The 24,598-nt window shown below is 35.5% G+C and overlaps 1 protein-coding gene across 1 annotated transcript in view; it reads left to right on the top strand.

The window, feature by feature from the left end:
- Nucleotides 1-2,400: 2,400 nt before the first annotated feature.
- Nucleotides 2,401-24,598, top strand: part of mast1b (microtubule associated serine/threonine kinase 1b) — an 87,792-nt gene continuing 65,594 nt past the window's right edge. The window contains exon 1 of the mRNA XM_009299113.5: nucleotides 2,401-2,719. Coding sequence (XP_009297388.1) covers nucleotides 2,681-2,719 — 39 coding nt within the window. The 5' untranslated portion in view covers nucleotides 2,401-2,680. The remainder of the gene's footprint in view (nucleotides 2,720-24,598) is intronic.

The raw sequence follows: 24,598 nt of genomic DNA, 5'->3' as shown, positions 1-24,598 counted from the left end.
CGTGTGTTTTCTTAAATGCGTGTGCATTTGCAATTGTTTGTTAAGCCCTCTCGCTTAAAAGAATAAAAATTTTATTTAAGAGACATAATTTCAATGAATAAATGAACAAAGGCTGAATAATTAAAAAAAACGATTAAACTGAAAAGCCTAAACTGAAATGAAAGTCATATAAATAAACAATTAAAATAATCTTAAAGACAAACAAACAAAAGGCTTGATTTTTAAGAGACATAAACAAACAAATAAATAAATAAATGAATAAATAAATAAGCGAATGAAAGAAAAGCATAAACAACCAAACAATAAAATATAAATGAATGTCATAAACAAACAAACAAAAATAACAAAATAAATATTAATTAATTTATATTAATAAAATAATTAGTAATAATGAAAAACACAAACACAATAGACACACTTTAAATAAACAAACAAATAACTGAATGAAGAGCCTAAAGAATTAAACAAACAGTTGAATGAATGAATGAATGAATGAAGAGGTAAATCAAAGACACATAAATAAACAAATAACAAATAAATATAACAGCAAACAAAATAAAAATAAACAAAAAATAAACAGAATAAACAACCAAACACATAGATAAAACGATACATATATAAAATAAACAATTAAAGGATAGTATAAACAACCTAACAAATAAATATAACGACAAATAAATAAAAATAAACAATAAATAAATAGTATAAACAACCAAATTAATAAATATAATGGCAAATAAATAAAATAAACAATTAAAAGATAGTATAAACAACCTAACAAATAAATATAACAGCAAACAAATAAAAAATAAACAATAAACAAACAGTTTAAACTACCAAACAAATAAATTTAACAGCAAATAAATCAACAAAAATAAGCAGTATAAACAACCAAAGAAATAAATATAACGGCACATAAATAAAAATGAACAAAAAATAAACAGTATAACCAAACAAATTAATAAACATAACAGCACATAAATAAAAATTAACAATAAACAAACAGTATAAACGAGCAAAAAATAAATACAACGGTACATAAATAAACAATAAATAAATAGCATTAACAACCAAATAAATAAATAAAACGGCACATAAATAAAAATAAACTGTGAATAAAAAGTATAAACATAAAAAACAAAGAGATATAACAACTAATAAATAAAAACAAACAAACTATAAATAGTATAAACAACCAAAGAAATGAATATAACAACAAATAAATGAATAAAATAAACAATAAATAAACCGAATAAACAACCAAACAAATAAATATAACAGCAAACAAATAAAAAATAAACAAAAAACAAACAGTTTAAACGACCAAACAAATAAAGAAAATGGCACATAAATAAAAAAACAATAAATAAACAGTATAAACAACCAAAGAAATGAATATAACAACAAATAAATGAATAAAATAAACAATAAATAAACAGTGTAAACATCCAAACAAATAAATACAACAACAAATAAATAAACAATAAATAAATAGTATAAACAACCAAATAAATAAATAAAACGGCACATAAATATAATAAACAATAAATAAAAAGTATAAACTAGCAAACAAATAAATATAACAGCACATAAATAAAAAATAAACAATAAATAAATAGAATAAACGACCAAAGAATAAATAAAACGGCACAAAAATAAAAATAAACCAACAGTATAAACGACCAAAGAAATAAATATAACGGCACATAAATAAAAATAAACAATAAATAAACAGTATAAACAACCAAACAAATAAACATAACAGCAAATAAATGAATAAAATAAACTATAAAAATAGTACAAACGACCAAACAAATAAATATATTGGTGTTTAAGTACAAAATCAAACAATTAACAGGCTAAACAACCAAACAAATAACGGTAAATAAATAAAAATAACAAATAAACAATGAATGAATGAATTAAACTGTTTAGTAAACAAAATACTGATAAATGCATCAAAAATGCACACACACACACACACACACACACACACACATATATATATATATATATATATATATATATATATATATATATATATATATATATATATATATATATATATACACACACACATAAAAATAATAAAAAAAAAATATATATATATAAAATATATATTCATTCTTCAAGAAATCCAACACCAAGATTTATTAAAATAAATGTCTTGAATTAGACAAAAACCTGCTGCTCTACCACATATAAACAATAAAAAATAATCAGTTTTAGTATTATTACAATTAATATTCATAATAATAATAATAAAGCGCTCGTCATGCAGATCACGCGGTGAGGAGACGCGGAGGAGGAGCCGTTCAGCATCATCATCATCATTAGAGAGAAAGAGAGAGAGAGGGAGAGAAATGAATGAACAAAACCGGACGAACACGGAGAGAGAACAGGAGATGCTGATGCTAAAAGCGGAGGACACGCGCCCGCTCACTCGCGCTGATCTCGCGCACGTTCCTTTATGACGTCACGAGCCTGCGTTGCTTCACGCGCTCGGTTCTTCAGCTATCCGTTTATTTATTTATTTCATTTCTATCGGGCTCCTGCGGGAGGCGGGTGTCGTGAAGACCCCTTCAGATGCTCGATATGAGCCGGATTGAGGATAGAAACCCAAGAGACCCGCCGAGGCTCCACTGACCCGCACAAAAACAGCATCTCGAGCCGACAAAACATGGATGATTCGGGGATAATCAGACGCAGGCGGCTGCAGGTCAGATTTACACCGCATACCCTGTTTTTTTTAGTCATTTACCATGCTAACACAAAGGTTTGGACGTGTTTATTGACAATACTCTGGTATATACTATTAGGGAGTGGTATTCTTTGGAATACTGTGGTAAATTAATACTGTAATCATTCAGTACCATGGTATATATTGAGGTAACATTGTATTTTTGTGTTTTTTTGCCATGTAACATTACCTTATCTGGTGTCATATAGATGCAGTTGTAGTGTTTATTATTCATTTACCATGCTTACACTACTGTTTGGACACATCTATAGATAATACCATGGTATTTTGTGGTAAAATATGGCATACGAGTATGGTAAACGTTGACTGCTTTGGTAGGCCAAATAAAAACTACTCTATACTCTGTATTTTTTTCCACATGACTATAAAAGCAGTCCAACAAATGGGGAATGGTGTTCTTTGGAATACTGTGGTAAATTAGTATTGTAATAACTCAGTACCACGGTATATATTGAGGTAACTTAGCATCATATTTTTGTATTTGCTGTCATGTAATATTGCCTTATTTGGTCTCATATAGATGCAGTTACAGTGTTTTTTAGTCATTTACCATGCTAACACTACCGTTTGGACACGTTTATTGATAATACCATGGTATTTTGTGGTAAAATACGGCAAGTGAATATGGTAAACTATGGTAGGCTATATAAAAACAACTCTATACTTTATTATTTTTTTCACATGACTATTAAAGCAAAGTCCAACCATTGGGGGTGTCAATCAGTAAAATACCATAGTAAATTAATATTGTAATCATTTAGTACCGTGGTATATAGTCAGGTAGCATTACACTAGTGTGCTTTCTGTCATGTAGTATTGTACCATTTGGTCTTATATTGATGCAGTTGTAGTGTTTATTAGTCATTTACCATGCTAACACTACAGTTTGGACATGTTTATTGATAATACCATGGTATTTTGTGGTAAAATATGGCATACGAGTATGGTAAACGTTGACTGCTTTGGTAGGCCAAATAAAAACTACTCTATACTCTGTATTATTTTTTTCCACATGACTATAAAAGCAGTCCAACAAATGGGGAATGGTGTTCTTTAGAATACTGTGGTAAATTAGTATTGTAATAACTCAGTACCACGGTATATATTGAGGTAACTTAGCATCATATTTTAGTATTTGCTGTCATGTAATATTGCCTTATTTGGTATCATATAGATGCAGTTACAGTGTTTTTTAGTCATTTACCATGCTAACACTACCGTTTGGACACGTTTATTGATAATACCATGGTATTTTGTGGTAAAATACGGCAAGTGAATATGGTAAACTATGGTAGGCTATATAAAAACAACTCTATACTTTATTATTTTTTTCACATGACTATTAAAGCAAAGTCCAACCATTGGGGGGTGTCAATCAGTAAAATACCATAGTAAATTAATATTGTAATCATTTAGTACCGTGGTATATTGTCAGGTAGCATTGCACTAGTGTGCTTTCTGTCATGTAGTATTGTGCTATTTGGTCTTATATTGATGCAGTTGTAGTGTTTATTAGTCATTTACCATGCTTACACTACGGTTTGGACATGTTTATTGATAATACCATGGTATTTTGTGGTAAAATATGGCATACGAGTATGGTAAACGTTGACTGCTTTGGTAGGCTAAATAAAAACTACTCTATACTCTGTATTATTTTTTCACATGACTATAAAAGCAGTCCAACAAATGGGGAGTGGTGTTCTTTAGAATACTGTGGTATATTAGTATTGTAATAACTCAGTACCATGGTATATATTAAGGTAACTTAGCATCATATTTTTGTATTTGCTGTCATGTAATATTGCCTTATTTGGTCTCAGATGCAGTTACAGTGTTTTTTAGTCATTTACCATTCTAATACTACCGTTTGGACACGTTTATTGATAATACCATGGTATTTTGTGGTAAAATATGACAAGTGAATATGGTAAACTATGGTAGGCAATATATAAAAACAAATCTATACTTTATTATTTTTTTTCACATGACTATTAAAGCATAGTCCAACCATTGGGGAGTGTCAATCATTGGAATACCATAGTAAATTAATATTGTAATCATTTAGTACCGTGGTATATTGTCAGGTAGCATTGCACTAGTGTGCTTTCTGTCATGTAGTATTGTGCTATTTGGTCTCATATTGATGCAGTTGTAGTGTTTATTAGTCATTTACCATGCTAACAGTACAGTTTAGATTTGTTTATTGATAATACCATGATATTTTGTGGTAAAATATGGCATACGAGTATGGTAAACGTTGACTGCTTTGGTACGTTAGGCTAAATAAAAACTACTCTATACTCTGTATTTTTTTCACTTGACTATAAAAGCAGTCCAACAAATGGGGAGTGGTGTTCTTTGGAATACTGTGTTAAATTAATACTGTAATCATTCAGTACCACGGTATATATTGAGGTAACTTAGCATCATATTTTTGTATTTGCTGTCATGTAATATTGCCTTATTTGGTGTCATATAGATGCAGTTACAGTGTTTATTAGTCATTTACCATTCTAATACTACCGTTTGGGCACGTTTATTGATAATACCATGGTATTATGTGGTAAAATATGGCAAGTGAAAATGGTAAACTATGGTAGGTAATATATAAAAACAAATCTATACTTTATTATTTTTTCACATGACTATTAAAGCATAGTCCAACCATTGGAGAGTCAATCATTAAAATACCATAGTAAATTAATATTGTAATCATTTAGTACCGTGGTATATATTCAGGTAAATTTACCATGGTAATACTGCACATAAAGACAGTATAAACCAATCCAACCATTTCTGAGCATTTACCATGGTATAATACTGTAGATTTTGGTCATGTATGGTGGTGTCCTTTGAAAACAGCATGGCAAATTGAAAATCTGTCAGAAATACCATGGTAAAATGATCTGATACTCTGATTTGACCATAAATGATTAGTCAAGCAAACAGAAAGTTTATTATGCCTCAGTACCATGGTATTACCGTAGTGTATTTTTTGAACATACTATAAGAGTACCATGTTTTCTGGAGAAATACTGTAGTGATATTGTGGATTTTGTACATGTATAGTGGCAATGCCATAAAGAACCTTTAAGTAAATTGGTATTTAAGTATTGTAAAAATGTTCTACCATGGTAAATTTGATGCATACCATAGTAATACTGCACCATATAAAGACAATATAAACCAATCTAACCATTTTTTAACATTTACCATGGTATAATATTGTGGTTTTCGGTATCCTTTATGGTGATATCTTTTAAAAAAATCAAGAGGAAACACGGTAAAGGAAAATGCTGTCAGAAATACCATAGTAAAATGATCCGATACCCTGATTTGACCATAAATGATTAGTCAAGCTAACAGAAAGTGAAATTACTTGTTATATCATACCATGCTTATTCATTTTTTAAGTTTAGTACACTGATACATCAACATGCTATAGTAAGGCCTCAGTACCATGGTATTACTGTAGTGTATTTTTTAAACACACTATAAGAGTGCCATGTTTTCTGGAGAAATACTGTAGTGATATTAGGGGTTTTGTCTACGTATAGTGGAGGTACCATGGTTTTCTTTGAAAAACCTTGAAGTAAAATGGTATTTGAATGTATAAATGTAGTACTACGGTATATATCAAATTTACTGTGGTAATACTGCACCATATAAAGACAGTGTAAACCAATCTAACCATTTATTAACATTTACCATGGTATAATATTGTAGTTTTCAGTATCCTTTATGGTGATATCCTTTAAAAAAACCCAGAGGAAACACGGTAAATGAAAATGCTGTCAGAAATACCATAGTAAAATTATCCAAATACTCTAATTTGACCGTAAATGAATAGTCAAGCAAACAGAAAGTAAAATTATTTGTTATATCATACCATGCTTGTTCATTTTTCAGTTTTAGTACATTGACACATCAACATGCTATAGTAATACCGTGTTTTCTGCACTTGTACCATGGTAATGCTGTGCTTTTTACTTTATCTATTTGCTACCAATGACACCAATAAGGGGAATAAATATAGTAAATCTTTTTGGTTTCACTATATGATACTTTAATATTACCATATGAGGATAGTTTAATTAAAGGAAGCACCTTTTTTTAAAATACCATGGTAAACGTACTTGGTATCGTGGTATTTGTGTGTTTTCTGTGTTTATTCTATAGTATACCATGTTTTTATTTCAGCATTGGGTGCAAAATGAACATGGTTTTCATTCAGCCGCAGTGTTACAGTATATACAGTAATGCAATCTCTCTCTGTGTGTGAGTGTGTGTGTGTGTGTAGTGAGCTTTACTTCTGCAACTGCTTCTCTATCTAGAGTTTCGCAATGAGTTAAACAGTGTGATGTGATCTGATCTGCTATCACACAGTCACACACACACACACACACACACACACACACACACACACACACACACACACACACACACACACACACACACACACACACACAGAGTCATCAGCAGAGTCATTCATGGGTCTGAGACGTGATCAGAGAGCGAGACGGACGCTCTGTGTGTGTTATCTGAGAGGACAGTGAATCCTCAAAGCAATCAATAACATGTCCAGCACATAATTCAGCCTTAAATGAGTCGTAAAAACACAGCAGTGAGCTATTATATATCTATTTAATATATTTTAAGACATCAGAAATTTAGTTTATTCTGTGTCGCATTCGTTTATATATTATTTGCATGAGATTAAGCACATTTAACCCCTAAATTCTGTTTGCTAAAAAATGTAAATATTAACTGGGGCTGCACGGTATATCGTTTCAGCATCGATATCGCAATGTGTGCATTCGCAATAGTCACATCGCAGCATCTGCAATGGGGAGTTTGATTATTATTGTTGATCAGCAATGATGAGCGCGCGTTATTCAATAATAGGGGCAGGACAAAATAGCAATATGAATGAAGAGGTGCTTCTTGTAATGGCAGATCGAACCAACCAAAGCTCATTCTGAAAACGTAGCCCCGTGGACGTTTCTGGAGATTGCGATTTATGTGGCTGGAGGTGTGTATGGCTGCATTTCGTTTTTTTCCAAGCGAACGCTACAGGGCGGTGTGATGCCGTTCCTCTTCGCGCTCGCTGACTGGGCTGTCGGCTCACCTCCTTCGTGTGGAGGGCTTTCCCGCCGCAACCAGTTTGTCCGGTTAGCTCGTTCTGTTACGTCGGCGGAGCGGAAGCCTGGAGGAAGAGGAGGAGCCGGCCGCGTTCGATGACCGGATTCGAGTCCGGGGAAGAGCTGTTCCAGAAATCAGGTAAGACCAAAAAACAGAATCCAAAAAATAAAGTGAACGAATTCGTAACGGGGCGAGAATGCGGTGAAATCCGAAAACGCGGTCAAAATCGGACAAGGGCCTTTCTTTTTCTGCACGGCTTTCGTAAATTGTCGCTTGGGTTTAGGAAAGGAGGAGAAAGAGGGTGGCCGGCCCAGTCAGTCATTCAGCCATTCGGTCAGTCGGACAGACGGTCACTTGACAGCGGCTTTTTACGGATGAAGGCGTTCGGGGCGCGAAAAAGCACGTACAGCTGCCTCTCGCGGATTCGCGAAAACAAAAACTGCAAAAATATGTACGTTTCCAGAATGAGCCTGGGGTGGATCAACCATATATCAATGTTGCAATTCTAAGAAATATGTGCGCTGTTTAAAAAAATAAATAAATAAAAAATCGCATTACTTTTTGATGCGTTTTCCCCTCTTTATTTACAGATATCATGATGTATTGTAGATAGTTTTCTTGTGATCTATAAAATAAAATATATTTATAACTAAGCCGAAGGAACATGAATGAATGTTTAATTGTCAAAAAATAATGTCATAATGCAAAATAATTTTTAAACGATCCTAAAACAGGCTTTATTTGTGCTAAATATAACAGTTGCCATTGTGTTTTTCAGACTTCTGACATACTTTTAGCTCGGTGTGTGAGAATAATTGTCCTCTTAACGCTTACTCCTGTGTCCCTTGGGTTTGCCCTGTGTACCACACACACACTCACACACACACTCATTATGTTGGTTATTAAGTTAACACCCCCCGCTCGCTGCACTGTTGCTGCCATATGGTGCAACACACCGTTACAGAGGTCAAAGGTCAATCCCATCATGCAGCAGGGTGTCGCATGCAGATTAGAAACTGGAGTGTGGAAATTTTTAGGTGCGTTCATGTGGACTTAATTCAGTCTTCATAATTTTAGACAGTTTTAGCAATATGTTACCGTATCATTCGTTCATTTTCCTTCGGCTTAGTCCAAGACTACAGCACAATGAACCGCCAACTATTCCAGCATATGTTTTACTCAGTGGATGCATTTCCAGCTGCAACCCAGTACTGGGAAACACCCATACACACATTCACACACACTCATACACTATGGCCAATTTAGCGTACCCAATTCTTCTGTAGCGCATGTGTTTGGACTGTTGGGGAAACCGGAGCACCCGGAGGAAACCCACGCCAACACGGGCAGAACATGCAAACTCCACACAGAAATGCCAAATGACCCAGCCAGGACGTCAACCAGTGACCTTGTTACTGTAAGGTGACAGCGCTAACCACTGAGCCACCATGCCACCCTGTTACAGTGTCATCATAAACCAAAAGCAAAGATCTTTATTCATTTTCCTTCTGCTTAGTCTCTAATTGATCAGGGGTTGCCACAGTGGAATGAACCACCAACTGCAAAGATTTCATTTACTCAAAAAAATATTAATAATCAAATAAACAATCAATTGTATAATCATAAATAGCACTAAATACTGATTTTTACAAGCATTTGAATTGTATTTGACATGTTTATATTTTTTATTTATTTTAACAATTAAATTATCCAGTTTAATAACACACAATTTACTAAACTTATATTTAGTACACATATTTAACCACATGTGGATACTGTAGTAACTTCTAAAGTCATTACTAAGTAATTTTACTTTGGCTTAGTCTCTATTTTAGAGCGGAAACCGGAGCACCCAGAGGAAACCCACGCCAACACGAGGAGAACATGCAAACTCCACACAGAAATGCCAACTGACCAAGCCAGAACTCAAACCTGCGACCTTCTTGCTGTGAGGCGCGAGTGCTAACCACTGAGCCACAGTGCCACCCACAATTAAACATTTAATTTCCAATCCTCATTACTGTAAACGCCATTAATCACTAATAATAATAATAATAATGTTTGTTTCATGAAGATTAATGGTTTTGTGGCGATAAAATTAGTTTGCTTGGTTTGTTATTTGTTTTTGTCGCACTAACATTATTATCTTTGCTGTTATTTTAAACTTCTCGTTTAAAATGAGCTGAAATAACATGATTATAGAGATTTTTTTAGGACTTCATTATTTTATGTTCAATCCACTTAAATTTGTTATGGCCCATTTCCACTGAGTGGTTCGGTTTGGAATGGTTTGATATGCTTTTATAGCTGCTTCCAACCGCTTTTTGGGTGTCCTTTCGAAAAGGTACCTAGCAAAACAAAAGGGTACCAAAAGGCGGAGCAAGACACACAGCTGAACGCTATCGGTTTACAGAGATAAGTCACTTGCGTGTGTAGAAACCAGGAGAAGGAATTTCTAAAAACACAGCTGAGACCTTACACAGTAATAATATATACATATAATAACAAGCCAGGCCGACGCAGTGGCACAGTAGATAGTGCTGTTGCCTCACAGCAAGAAGGTCGCTGGGTCGCTGGTTCGAACCTCAGCACAGTTACCGTTTCAGGAGGCGTGTCAAGATGGCGCTCTGATCACACGCTTGTTTGAGAGGCTCCCGATCCCAAACTTTATTTTGGAAGTTCTACTGAATTGTGAGAAATTTATTTTGATTGGTTAATGTTTTTTACTACCTAAGGCATCTTAATCATAGTAATGGGTGGTTCTGAAAAGAGAAAAAATGCGAAGAAGTCCGGGAAAACAGTGTCGAGCACAGCTGCTAACTCTAGCTCTCCCAGCAAAACAGCCTGTAACTCGCTTGAATCGCAAGGATGTGATTATGCTTCTGCTGTCGGGGTTTTGAAAAATAACATGCACGACTATGTTGAGCAAAACGATGATTCTGTGCTTATGCTCATGGAGGAAGTAATCCCGCCGCTACCCGACACTCCGTGCAATTCTCCCGTGGTCAAAATAAGGAAAACGGACAAATTCGACGCGACAAGTGTCTCCTCGCAACTCTCTGAATTATTTCAGTTGGTGACAAATAGATCAGACGAATTACAAACGCTGATAGTTGAAAACTCCCGGATAATCAAAGACATGAAAGAAGAGGTCGGCAAGAACACAGAAAAAATCTCTGGTGTGTTGGAAACTATTGATTTCATCTGCAACGAGGTTAAAGATCTGAAACAAAGAGTTGATTTCATTGACTCGCGCACAAAGAAAGAAGAAATTAATTCCACTGAACGAGAACAACGCCTGGCGCATTTAGAAACCTACACTCGTCGATGGAATCTAAGGATCCACGGAATTCCTGAGAAAGAGAAAGAAAATGTCCGTCAGGAGATTATTGACGTGTGCCAACAAATTCTTCCTCAGTTTAAGGAGAAATTTCCTGATGTCATTGATGTGGCACACCGTCTTGGCCGTGTTCACCCACACAGCATGGGCCGTGGTATTCTCTTCCGATTTACATCGCGCTTTTACCGAGATGCAGTTTGGCGTGCTGCAAAGGATGCTGACTTTCTGACAAAAAATCGTTTGAAAATCACGGAGGACTTGTCACCAGCTGATCGAGCAAGAAGATTGAAGCTGTGGCCAATAATTGAAAAAGCTCGAAAAGAGAACAAGCGAGCGTTCTTCGTGGGCGGACGCGCTTTTGTGGATGGTACAGAGATTTTTCCTCCTACATAAAATCTAAAGTTTGGACTTGATATGATCCATCATCATTGCCTTTTGGCGGTGCTATAGTATGGACTGCAGCATAAAACATTTTTTTTTCTCTTTTTCTCCACCTCGAAGATACCTGATTTTCTCATACTTCAAAAGTTCAGTTCAAACTAATTATAAAGGGATTGTTGTCCTCATCCCTTCCGATTTAGGGTTTGACCATTTGGTTTTCCATTATAGTGATATTCTCACTTTGTAGTAATTTTTAGGTCTTGTTCCTGTTTCCAGTGTTTTTTCTTATCCTTCCTGTTTCTTTTTATGTCCTTGTCTATTGTCTCTTTAAATTGTAGAGGGCTACGCAACATTCTTAAGCGAAAAGCAGTTTTTTTATTTCTTAAACGTTTTAAAACAGATTTTTGCTTTCTTCAAGAATCTCATTCAACCGTACAAGAAGTTAATTTATGGAGATCACAATGGGGGTCAGAAATTTGGGTGTCCCATGGAAATGAACATTCTGCCGGAGTTTGTATTTTAAAAAATAATTTTAGTGGAAACATTTTGGCTAGTGATTGTGATATTAATGGTCATTTCATTTTACTAGCTTTACAGTTTGCTAACCTAACATATGTTATTGCCAATATTTATGGTTATAATTCTCCAAAAGATAATAAGTTTTTTTTTTAGTAAATTAGAAACTCAATTATCTAAAATGTTAACTAAATATCCAAACTCTTATTTAATTATTGGTGGTGACTTTAATGTTGTGTTTAATAACACATTAGATAGATGGCCCCCCCATCCCACCTGTATTAATAATGATTATTTATTTTCTTTTGTACAAAAGTTTTCTGTTGTTGATGTGTGGCGAGAAACTCATCCTTTACAAAAAGTTTTCACTTGGAACAATAACTCACTTTCTAATCAATCCCGTCTTGACTATTGGTTAACTTCAGCTGAATTATCAAACATAAAAACGGATATTATTCCCTCTTTATTTTCTGATCATAAAGCCATTATTATCTATGTACCAATATCCTCTACTCCCCCACATAAAAGATCCTCATACTGGAAACTTAATAATTCAATTTTAAAACACAATGAAGTTCAAACTAAAATTGATTATTTAATTTCTTCTTATTGGGATAAAGCTAATAGAGAAAATTTATTTTGTAGCAATTGGGAACTTCTTAAATTTGAAATTGGTAAATACTGTAGAAATTATTGTAGTCTATTAGCAAAAACTCGAAAAAAAAATGAAGATCAAATTATGGCTAGAATATCTGTATTATCACATAAAAATATAGAGGATCTTACCGACACAGAGAGATCTGAATTTATAGATCAGAAACATCTTTTAGAAGATATATATAAACAAAAAGCTGAAGGTGCCTTCATAAGGTCTCGTCGAAAATGGCTAGAAGAGGGTGAGCAGAACTCTGCATATTTTTTTAGGCTAGAAAGGCAGCGAGTTAAATATTCTATTCAAAAACTACGTATTGACGGGAATATATCTGAGGACCTCAAAACAATTGCAGAATTTTGTGCCAGATTTTATAAAGATTTATACTCTTCTAAATTTTGTCAGGCATCCGCCACACATTTTTTTGATTCGTTATCCAACATAAATAAAATCAGTTCTGAAGAGAGTCTTCTGTGTGATGCACCTATTAGTCTTACTGAAATTGCTGAGACAATTGATCATCTTAAATATAATAAATCCCCTGGAACTGATGGGTTGTCTGCAGAAATTTATAAATTATTTAAAAAAAAACTGACTCCTTTTTTACACAAAATGTTTTTAGAAAGTATTGAGAATTTAATGCTCCCTCCTACTTTATGTCAGGGTCTAATAACTCTAATACCCAAGTTCAATAGAGACCCCCTTTTAATAGAAAACTGGCGTCCAATCTCCTTATTGAACACTGACTATAAAATTATTGCCCTAGTCTTAGCAAAAAGATTAAAATCTATTCTAAATAGTATAATAGATGAGTGCCAATCAGGTTTTATACCCCAGAGACATATATCTAATAATATCCGCTTGATTTTAGATTTATTGGATTATTCAGATCTTATTTCTACTGACAGTTTTATTCTTTTTTTGGATTATTATAAAGCATTTGATTGCCTAGAACATGATTTTATATTACAGGCCCTGCATAAACTTGGTTTTGGTAGTTTTTTCTGTAATTGTATTAAAATGTTTTATAATAATGGAAATAGCTCTATTCGGCTTTATAATGGCACTTCTCCCAGATTTGATTTAAAGCGTGGTGTAAGACAAGGATGCCCCATTTCCCCATATCTGTTCTTAATTGCTACACAATTTTTAAGTTTACATATTAAAGAAAGTCCTCTTAAAGGAATTTCTGTCGCTGGAACAGAATTAATAATCAGCCAGTTAGCTGATGATACTGCGTTGTTTTTAAAAGATGTCTCTCAGATCCCAATTGCTTTAAAGTCTCTTCAGTTTTTTACTAATGCTTCTGGCCTTCAGCTTAATATTGATAAGTGTGAGTTGCTTCCGATTAAAAAATGTGTTGCCACCTCTATTTATAATATTCCTGTCAAAGAGAATGTAAAATATTTAGGAATTAGAATAATAAAAGACATAAAACTAAGATGTAAGGAAAACTTTGACCCTATATTAGAAAAAACTAAAAAAAAATTTAATGTTTGGTTACTAAGAGATTTATCTTTAAAAGGTAGGACTTTACTTACAAAAGCTGAAGGCATCTCTAGGTTATCCTATGCGGCTCATTCTTTATTTGTAGATAAACCGACCTGTAAATTGATTGATGTAATGCTGTTTAAATTTCTTTGGAAGAATAAAACGCACTATGTTAGAAAATCAGTTATTTTAAATTCCTATAATAAGGGCGGCTTAAACTTCATAGATTTTGATTCTCTTAATAATACCTTAAAAATAAATTGGCTTAAACGCTTTCTCCACAATCAATCTTCTATTTGGAATGTAATTCCTAATTATATTTTTTCTCAATTAGGAGGCATTGACTTTTTATTAATGTGTAATTTCTCAATTACTAAACTGCCTATCAAACTTTCCAATTTTCATCAGCAAATGCTTCAGGCTTGGAAACTTATTTATAAGCACAATTTCTCGCCACACAATTTTTTAATTTGGAACAATTGTAATATTTTATATAAGAGGAAATCTATATTCTTTAATAATTGGTTCAGTAACGGTGTGATATTAGTAAAGCAGTTATTTGACAGTAATGGTAACTTATTTACTTACTCTGATTTTACTGCAAGACATAGTCTTGACATATGCAAAAAAGAATTTAATATAGTTTGTAAGGCCATCTCCTCTGAAATCTGTATGCTTTTTAGAAATAATAATAATAATTCATTGATTTCTGCTTGTTCCCTTAGTCCTGATTCTACTGTTGTTGGTTCTATTTGTTTTTCCACTAAAAAATCCAATCATAAAATCAGATCTTTATTTTTAGACCTTATCATCTCAAATCCTTCTTCTATTTCTTATTGGAACAACCTATTTGATGATATTAATTGGTCGTATGTCTGGTCGCTCCCCCAGAAATTTTTTTTAACGAATAAAATTAAAGAAATATCTTTTAAAATTATTCACAGATTTTATCCCGTTAAACAATTTTTACAAAAATTCAAAAATGACATTGACATCTCTTGCACTTTCTGTGAAACCTCTTCTGAATCTGTTGCTCACTTGTTTTGGGAGTGTCCCACTGTTAAATCTTTTTGGTCTGATGTTAACTCTTTAATTGTCCAAAAGGTTTGTGGTGATTTTTCTTTAAGCTATCGTCATGTTATTTTGGGGCTTTATATTAAAGGAAAAGAATTCCTTAATGCAACTTTTTGCATAAACCTCATTTTATTTATTGGAAAGTTTTTTATACACAAATGCAAATATACTCATGGTAAGCCTAATTTTTTATTTTTTAAACGAGAACTAGCTCTTTATTTAAAAAACATCACAGACTCTCACAATAAGAAAGCTATTAAAACTTCTAAAATATGTGCTTTATTTAAAATTTTGCAATAATTTATTTTATCTTTATGTGCCCTTAATTTTTTATTTTTTTCTTTGTCTTTTCTCTCTCTTGTTCCCTTTAATTTCTTTTACATTTATTATATTTGTTCTAAATTTGTTACAATCCACTTTTTTCAAAAAGTAATATCTCTATTGATTGTATTATACTTCTTTCAGTCTTGTACTTGTATTTGTTGTAATGTATTGTTATTATTGCAATAAAAAAAAAAAAAAAAAAAAAAAAAACAGTTACCGTTTCTGTATGGAGTTTGCATGTTCTCCTTGCGTTTGCGTGGGTTTCCTCCGGGTGCTCCGGTTTCCCCCACAGTCCAAAGACATCTGGTACAGGTGAATTGGGTAGGCTAAATTGTCCATAGTGTATGAGTGTGTATGTGTGTGTGTGTGGATGTTTCCAAAAAATGGGTTGCGGCTTTTTAGGGCATCCGCTAAGTAAAAATAAGTTGGCGGTTCATTTAAGTTGGCTGGATAAGTTGGCGGTTCATTCCGCTGTGGCGACCCTGGATTAATAAAGGGACTACGCCGACAAGAAAATGAATGAACGAATAACAAGCAATGGTCAACCAGAGCTTGAACAAACCTTGTCGTCATCTTAATGAACGGCCACAAAGCCAAGAAGAAGAGGCAGTGGTTTTTGTATTTATGTAGAAAATAATCATTTTAATCCTTTTAATTGATTTCATATTTAAAGATATTTGCATATTGCTGTACATCCTGTCTGTATTAAGCAATGTGTAAGCATTTGGACCAACGTAGGTTCAAAACTAACGCACTCTGCACTGGACTTTAGATAGTCAATAGTGTGGTCAATGTCAGTTCCTCTGAATAGCAACGCGCAAACAATGCGCCTTAACACACCTCCTTTTTAGACCTGCACACTCATGAGTCCACAAAGTGGCACAAATGGATTTGCTCTTTAAACAGCATGGCGCAAAACAGGAAAACTATTGTTGCGCTGGTCTGAAAATAGCAACAAATCACGCCAAACATGTCTTGCACTAGGGGTGTCAAAATTAATCGTTGCACCGCGATGCAGACGCGGACAATTCGGTATCGGTTCAGTAATAATCATAACCGGTTATTACTGACGTCATTTACCTCATATGCGCTCTGTCGCGAGGGAGGCGAGCACGAGTATTTACCACGCTCTAACTACTTAAAACTCAAAAAACGGTGCACAATTTCACTGTGTGTGTTTACTGGATCAGTCTTTCACTGACATATACAACAAAAGCCCCTATTTCACTGAGATCGAGAGAATGAAAGTACTCAATTTCTTTCTCTCTCTCTCTCTCTCTCTCTCTATCTCTCTCTCTCTCTCTCTCTCTCTCTCTCTCTCACACACACACACACAGTGGCCCATTTGACCTGCTGGCGTGGCTTTTCTTCTCCTCTCAGCTGTTTTACAGCGTTACTTCTGGATACAGAAACGAGCGTTGTCTGCAGAGTTTTCTCCACAGTGTCTATCATACATCAGCTGTGAGATTGCCGCTGTCACTCATCTGTGAAGAGCGCAGCGCGCAAGAGCCAATCGCAACCGTTTTTTTTGAGGGTGTGACCAATCAAAGAGGTGTAAAGGCTGATTTATACTTCTGCTCCAAATGCCAGTGTATGCTACGGCGCTGACGCATAGCCCTTCGCCGTGGCCGTCGCCGTCACTGGCGTGCACCTCTCAAAAAATGTAACTACACGTCGCAACAACGCGTAGCGTAAGCTCTGATTGGTCGGCTTGGTAGCGCTGACGAGTCGGGGTGGGACTGAGAGCCGCGCGAATGGCGCGAGCGATTGTTTACAAGTGTGGAGTCCCGTCAAGGAGCTCCGGATGGATAGTTTGGTTTTTTGTTTACCTCATAGTTAAAGTTGTTGCACGTCCGCCGGTTCCTGCCTCAAAATGAGCGAGTTTGAGCCACTTGTACATCCCGGAAGCGCAAAAAAGCAGCGAAGAAACTCGACACAAAGGAGCATTAACACCTCACTGCCAACTAGCGTTTCGGAAGTGTTAATTCAGACCAACAGAGACAGCGCGCAGAAGTATAAATACACAGCCACGTGCGTTGCATGCGCCGTGGGGTTAAGCCGATCACCTGACGCAGAAGTATAAATCAGGCTTAAGAGAACTAGACAGGGATCAGAAATTGAGCTGGATATTTATATTTGTTTATATTATTTGCTTAATGCTCGTTTTGTTTAAAGTTACAGTTTATATATCTGACTGTATTAAATGACAAAATTGTATTACAAATAATATATAAATATAAATATATTTAACCCTAACCCTAACCCTATATATATGTATATTTACATACATTTTAATACAAGAACTGCTGCTGTGAAGAAAATATAAAACTGTGTATGAAAAGCACCGTCAATGCACCGTGATGCACCGAAATATCGAATTGAACCGAGTCGATGGCATGATAATCATAACCGAACCGAACCGTGAGATGAGTCACAGTTCTATCTTGCACCTTATTGCGCTGGGTGTATGATAGGATTCATTCTGAATATTTATAGTGTATTTGCATCAGCATATAAGTGAGAAAAGTTGTGTTTCTGTACATTATGAACGAGGGGAAGCAGAATAAAGGTCAATATTGAAAATATGGGACAATATTGCAATCTCATATTTTTCCAACATCGTGCAACCCTACTTCATGTGTTCCAAGAATGAACCTTAATGCTTACTGATTGCTTGCAGTGACGCACATTTCAGCAGATATCCGGAAGTCTGTGCAGTACTTTAATTACTGAAGGCATCTGATGCACATTTCCTCCTGATGTAGAAAGCCATTAACAAACGCAGTTGGAGGAAATCCTGAAAAATCCCCGGCAGAAGGCGCAGCGATAACTCACAGGCTGTTTTTGCGGATGGGTGGCTTCTGTTGGCACGGGACGCTCTTAGGTTAATGACGCTCAGATTATAGGGTTGGCTCGGTAAATGATGGGTTTGCACCAAACGGCGGGCGGGATGCCCGGAGTGTGCCATTTCATTAAAGCTCACACAGCATTCAGCATTCCCCACGTCATTCAGTGGATCACGAGGAAGGAGAATCGATGACGATTCAGTAAATAAAGAGGAGACTAAGAAAAAAGTGAGTGTTGCTTGAACTCGCAGTCACATGTTGTTTTTTGGGGTTGTCGGCTTGTTGCTAAGATGTTCTAAATGGTTGTTAGGTGGTTGCTAGGTGATAATGTGGTCTGTTTATTCACAATATATAGTTTCAGCATCGATAACTCCATGAGCAAAATGGTGTTAAATTGTTTTTGAATCTGCCACTATGCTGACACACAGGTGTCTGTAGCTCCACCCTCTTTTGAATAGAGCACAAGCTCATTTGCATTTAAAGCGGCAGTCACCAAACTGCCACACTAAAGTAAAGAGATGTGAAAAAAAAGGAGGAAAAGGTGAGCGTTGCTTATACTCTCAGTCACATTTTTTTTGTTGTGGCTGTCAGCTTGTTGCTAAGATGTTCTAAATGGTTGTTAGGGTGGTGACAGGTGGTTGCTAGTTGATAATATGGTGTGTTCATTCACAATGTATGGTTTCAGCATCGAAATTGCAATGAGCAAAACGTTTTTATTTCTATAGATTTAAAGCATTTAGGAACAATAAAAATGTAACCGTGCGTAACTTTAAATAATTAAATTTAATTGTATTTAATTATTCGCACAATTCGTACACTTTGATTGACATTCTTATGCTGACACAAAAGCATCTGTAGCTCCGCCCTGTTTTGAATGGAGCGCAATCTCATTTGCATTTAAACAACAGTCAACAAAACGGCACACTAAAGTAAAGAGATGTCCAAAAGAAGAAGGAAAATGTGAGTGTTGCTTAAACTCATCAAATGTTGTTCTGTGTGGCTGTGAGCTTGTTGCTAAGATGTTCTAAATGGTTGTTAGGGTGGTGACAGGTGGTTGCTAGTTGATAATATGGTGTGTTCATTCACAATATATAAAAATTCATTTTTTTGAATCTGCCACTATGCTGACACACAGGCGTCTGTAGCTCCGCCCTCTTTTGAAAAGAGCACAATCTCATGCATTTAAAGCGACAGTCACCAAAACAATACAATAAAATCAGAGAAATGTGAGTGTTGCTTATACTCTTAGTCTCGTTGTTTTTTGTGGCTGTCAGCTTGTTGCTAAGATGTTCTAAATGGTTGTTAGGGTGGTTACAGGTGGTTGCTAGTTGACAATATTGTGTGTTCATTCACAATATATGGTTTCAGCATCGATATCGCAATGAGCAAAACGTTTTTATTTCAATAGATTTAAAGCATTTAGGAACAATAAAAATGTAACCGTGTGTAACTTTTAAAGAATTTAATTTAATTATATTTATTATTCGCACAATTCGTACACTTTGATTGAGATTCTCCCTTTGTATGTGTCATCAGAGGTGGAAAGCCATGCCCCACTAGTGATATCATCTCTCCCTCATCAGCAAAGGATGTTAGTCATGTTTTTGAATCTGCCACTATGCTGACACACAGGCGTCTGTAGCTCCGCCCTCTTTTGAAAAGAGCACAATCTCATTTGCATTTAAAGCGACAGTCACCAAAATGGCACAATAAAAAAAGAAGACTTAAAAAAGAAGGAAAAAATGAGTGTTGCTTAAACTCATCAAATGTTGTTCTATGTGGCTGTGAGCATGTTGCTAAGATGTTCTAAATGGTTGTTATGGTGGTGACAGATGGTTGCTAGTTGATAATACGGTGTGTTCATTCACAATATATTGTTTCAGCATTAATATCGCAATGAACAAAACATTTTTATTACAATAGATTTAAAGCATTTAGGAACAATAAAATGTAACCGTTTGTAGCTTTAAATAATTTCATTTAATTGTATTTAATTATTCGCACAATAAAGACACTTTGATTGACATTCTCCCTTTGTAAGGGTCATGAGAGGGGGAAAGCCACGCCCACTAGGGACATCATCTCTCCCTTATTAGCAAAGGATGTTAGTCATGTTTTTGAATCTGCCACTATGCTGACACACAAGCATTTGTAGCTCCACCCTCTTTTGAAAAGAGCACAATCTCATTTGCATTTAAAGCGACAGTCACAAAACAGCACAATTAGGATCAAAGCCTATAAGGGTCCGTTTCAGAGAGTTATAAAACATTATTTGTGGTATATTTTGAGCTGAAACTTCACACACACACACTCTATTTGTATCTTGCAAAAAGGAGCATAATAGGTCCAGTTTAATATTAACATTTATTATGTATTATTAGTAATATTATTCAGTCGCAATATGGCACCAAACAGTCTGTGTGTGTGTGTGTGTGTGTGCGTGAATCTCTCTGCGTGTGTGTGCTGGGGTGTTTAATCAGCAGCTGAAGTGTTTTGCTCAGCTGATCTGTGTTCAGTGTTTGGCAGTGTGTTCTCGTCCTCCTCCATCTGTCCTCATGAGTCTGCCCGGCGTCTCGTCTCCGCAGGCTTTCTGGGAAGCTTTTACAGCATTTAAGGACGGAAAACTCAATTACTGTCTGAAATTAAACACGTGGGTCACAGAGACAAACAGACAGAGCGAACGCTGCGTCTTTCCTCAGGAAAAAAAAAAACAGTCCATATAGAGTTGACGGCACAATAATTAGACCTTCCATGCAGTATTTATTAATTTTCAGATATTTCCGTACTGATGTTGAACAGATTCAGGAATTTTTCACAGTATTTCCTATCATATTTTTTTCTCTTCTGGAGAAAGTCTTATTTGTTTTATTTCTGCTAGAACAAAAGCCGTCTTTAATTTTTTAAACACCATTTTAAGGTTAATATTATTAGCCCCTTACGCAATATTTGTGTTGGATAATCTACAGAACAAACCACTGTTATACGATGACTTGCCTAATGACCCTAACTGTACCCTAATTAACCTAGTTAAGCCTTTAAATGTCACTTTAAGCTGAATACTAGTGTATTCTGAATATCTAGTCTAATATTATTTACTGTCATCATGGCAAAGAGAAAATAAATCAGTTATTAGAAATGAGTTATTAAAACTGTTATGTTTAGAAATGTGTTGAAAAAAAATGTCTTTGTTAAACAGAAATAAAATATAGAGGAGGGGGGGGTGGCAAATAATTCTGACTTCAGTTGTATTTCATTGAATGAAGTTTGGGGCGAGGCAGTGAAGAACAAGAAGGTCGCTGGGTCGCTGGTTCGAACCTCGGCTCAGTTGGTGTTTCTGTGAGGAGTTTGGATGTTCTTCGCGTAGGCTTCCTCCGGGTGCTCCGGTTTCCCCCACAGTCCAAAGACATGCGGTACAGGTGAATTGGGTAGGCTGAATTGACCGTAGTGTATGAGTGTGTGTTTGTGGATGCTTCCCAGAGATGGGTTGCGGCTGGAAGGGCATCCGCTGCGTAAAAACTTGCTGGATAAGTTGGCGGGTCATTCCGCTGTGGCGACCCCGGATTAATAAAGGGACTAATCCAAAAAGGAAATGAATGAATGAATGAATGAATGAAGTTTGAAGCGTGTTTTTATCGCCTGATGTTTTGGCATCATCATATAACCGGCTTATTCATCACTTCAGATGCACAAACGAATTTGGCTACTGTAGAAAGAAATTTGCAATGTTATTTAGAAAGCTAATTGACTGCATGGTAAATAAACATGCAGGTTTCTACACAGATCTGACATGTTGTCCCAACACAAATCTATTGAGTTAACTTAAAGGTGCAGTGGGTGATCTGCCAAAATGCTAACGGGTTAGCATAATATCTTTGAAACACAGGCTGTTTCTCAATATGCGCTCTTGCGTCCTCGTGTTCTCGTGCAACGTCATCAACCGCTGCCTAAGTTCAGTTCCAATACTCAAACCCGCAAGAACTTCCCGGATGTGTTCTTGATATCGAGGACGCACTGATGCAGACTTGAGCACTGAACTCGCTCTGGAAGTCCCAGAAGTCATTGCGACTGGAGGTGCGAAGCGCAGCGTTTTATTTAGATTTATTATTAAAGTTCATAGATATGAATTATTTACCTCAGGAGTTTCCCTAAATGAAACGGTATAAGTAAATTACCATGAACATCTTAATAGAGGAATAAACACATTAAGGGTGCTTGTTTGCTGAAATTCGTATTAAATCAGTTTTATTTATATTGTGCAGGGTATATTGATAATGTTTTTATGCATATTATATATTTTGAAAAGGGGGAAAACAATGGTTGTATGAATGTTGTAATGTTTAAATAGTTTAACATTTAAAAAGTGTGAAGGTCACGTGACCATCAGGAAGAACACAGCATCTCATTTCTCAAAGGACGCGTTCTCTGCCCTCGCGGTCTCCTGAGTTCGTTCTTCCGAGGACACCTGGCAAGACCGTTCTCTGCGTTCTTGGAATTGAGAAACAGCAAGGGTGAAGTTTGATGTCACAAACTCCGCCCACACGTAGGTTGCTTCCTGGTTTCATGACGAAAAAAGGTGCGTTCGACATGACGCACGTCTGCAGCCGGTGATCAACGAGATTAGCCGAGCGCAGGTGGGGGCGGAGTTGAAAACAGAGCCGTCAAGCCGGACAGCTGGACACTTTAAATTTTTAATTGGCAATAAATCTACAAAAAATTGTTTTAGTTGGGATTTAATTGTCGAAATTATTAATGAATCAATGATTAATAAAATGCTTTAATTTTTAGCATTTAGTTTGCGTAAAACACTTGAATACTGCAAATATGAGTATTAAGTATCTCCTGTAATTGCTAAACAATGCTGTGTCTGCGTCATACAGAGACAAAAGTCAATTAATGTTAATTATTGATCATTAACAATGAAAACATTAATACTAATTTGACCTTAAATCTATATTATGACTTTAAAGTGACATTTAAAGGTTATTTAGGTTAATTAGGGTAAAGTTATGGTAATTAGGCAAGTCATTGTATAACAGTGGTTTGTTCTGTAGACAATCCAAAACAAATATGGCTTAAGGGGGTCAGGGGGATAATAATATTGACCTTAAAATGAGATTAAAACAATTAAAAACTGCTTTTCTTCTAGCCGAAATAAAACAAATAAGACTTTCTCCAGAAGACAAAATATTGTAGGAAATACTGTGAAAAATTCCTGAATCTGTTCAACATCATTTGGGAAATATTTACAAAAGAAATAAAATCTGACTCCGACTGTATATAGGCGCCGAATTCAAACAAACAAATGAAGTTGAACATTACTTAATGTTAATTAGTTTGTTTAAATTCAGCCCACATGAGTAGTTTGCAATCCTTTACCTTAAAAACAATTGAGTAAATCCAATAAACCATTTTTTTTTTCAGGGTGTACAATCCCAATGCAGCGGCGTGTGTATGATCTGCAGTGTGTTTGACCTCTGGGCTCATCCGGCTGTGGGTCAGTCAGTGAGCGTTAAACACAGTCCATAGAGACGCGTTTAAGAGCCTCTGGAGGGATTATCCACAGGATGAGCATTGACGCCATTAACAGCACAGTCATGATGAAACACACGCTCAATATATAAAGCTGACGATACACACAGTAGAGCAGCGACCAGGAGGATTTTCAGCAGTCGATTATAATGCTCAAAATACAACACTTCCCAATGGGTTTTATGTTCATCCTCGTTTGTCTTAAATATCTTAAATATCACCTATTATGCCCCTTTCTACATATAAAATAAGTCTCTGATGTATCTAGAGTGTGTGTGTGTGAAGTTTCAGCACAAAATATACCACAGATAATGTTTTATAGCTCTCTGAAACTGACCCTTTTAGGCTTTGATCCTGATTGTGGTGTTTTGGGCCATCTCCACACTAGTGCGTGTTCATTTGAAAACCCATACTTTTGTCTCCGTTTTGCCCTTCCGTCCACACTGAGACACGCTTTAAAGGGTCACGAAACACCAAAACACATGTTTTGAGCTGTTGACAGTCGTATATGTGTCCCACACTGCTAAAAACACTATTAG

Source organism: Danio rerio, chromosome 3 (genome assembly GCF_049306965.1).
Source record: "Danio rerio strain Tuebingen ecotype United States chromosome 3, GRCz12tu, whole genome shotgun sequence".
In the NCBI taxonomy this organism is placed as follows: domain Eukaryota; kingdom Metazoa; phylum Chordata; class Actinopteri; order Cypriniformes; family Danionidae; genus Danio; species Danio rerio.
The sequence above is the reverse complement of the archived record's forward strand: the minus strand, read 5'-3'. Positions and strand labels throughout refer to the sequence as shown.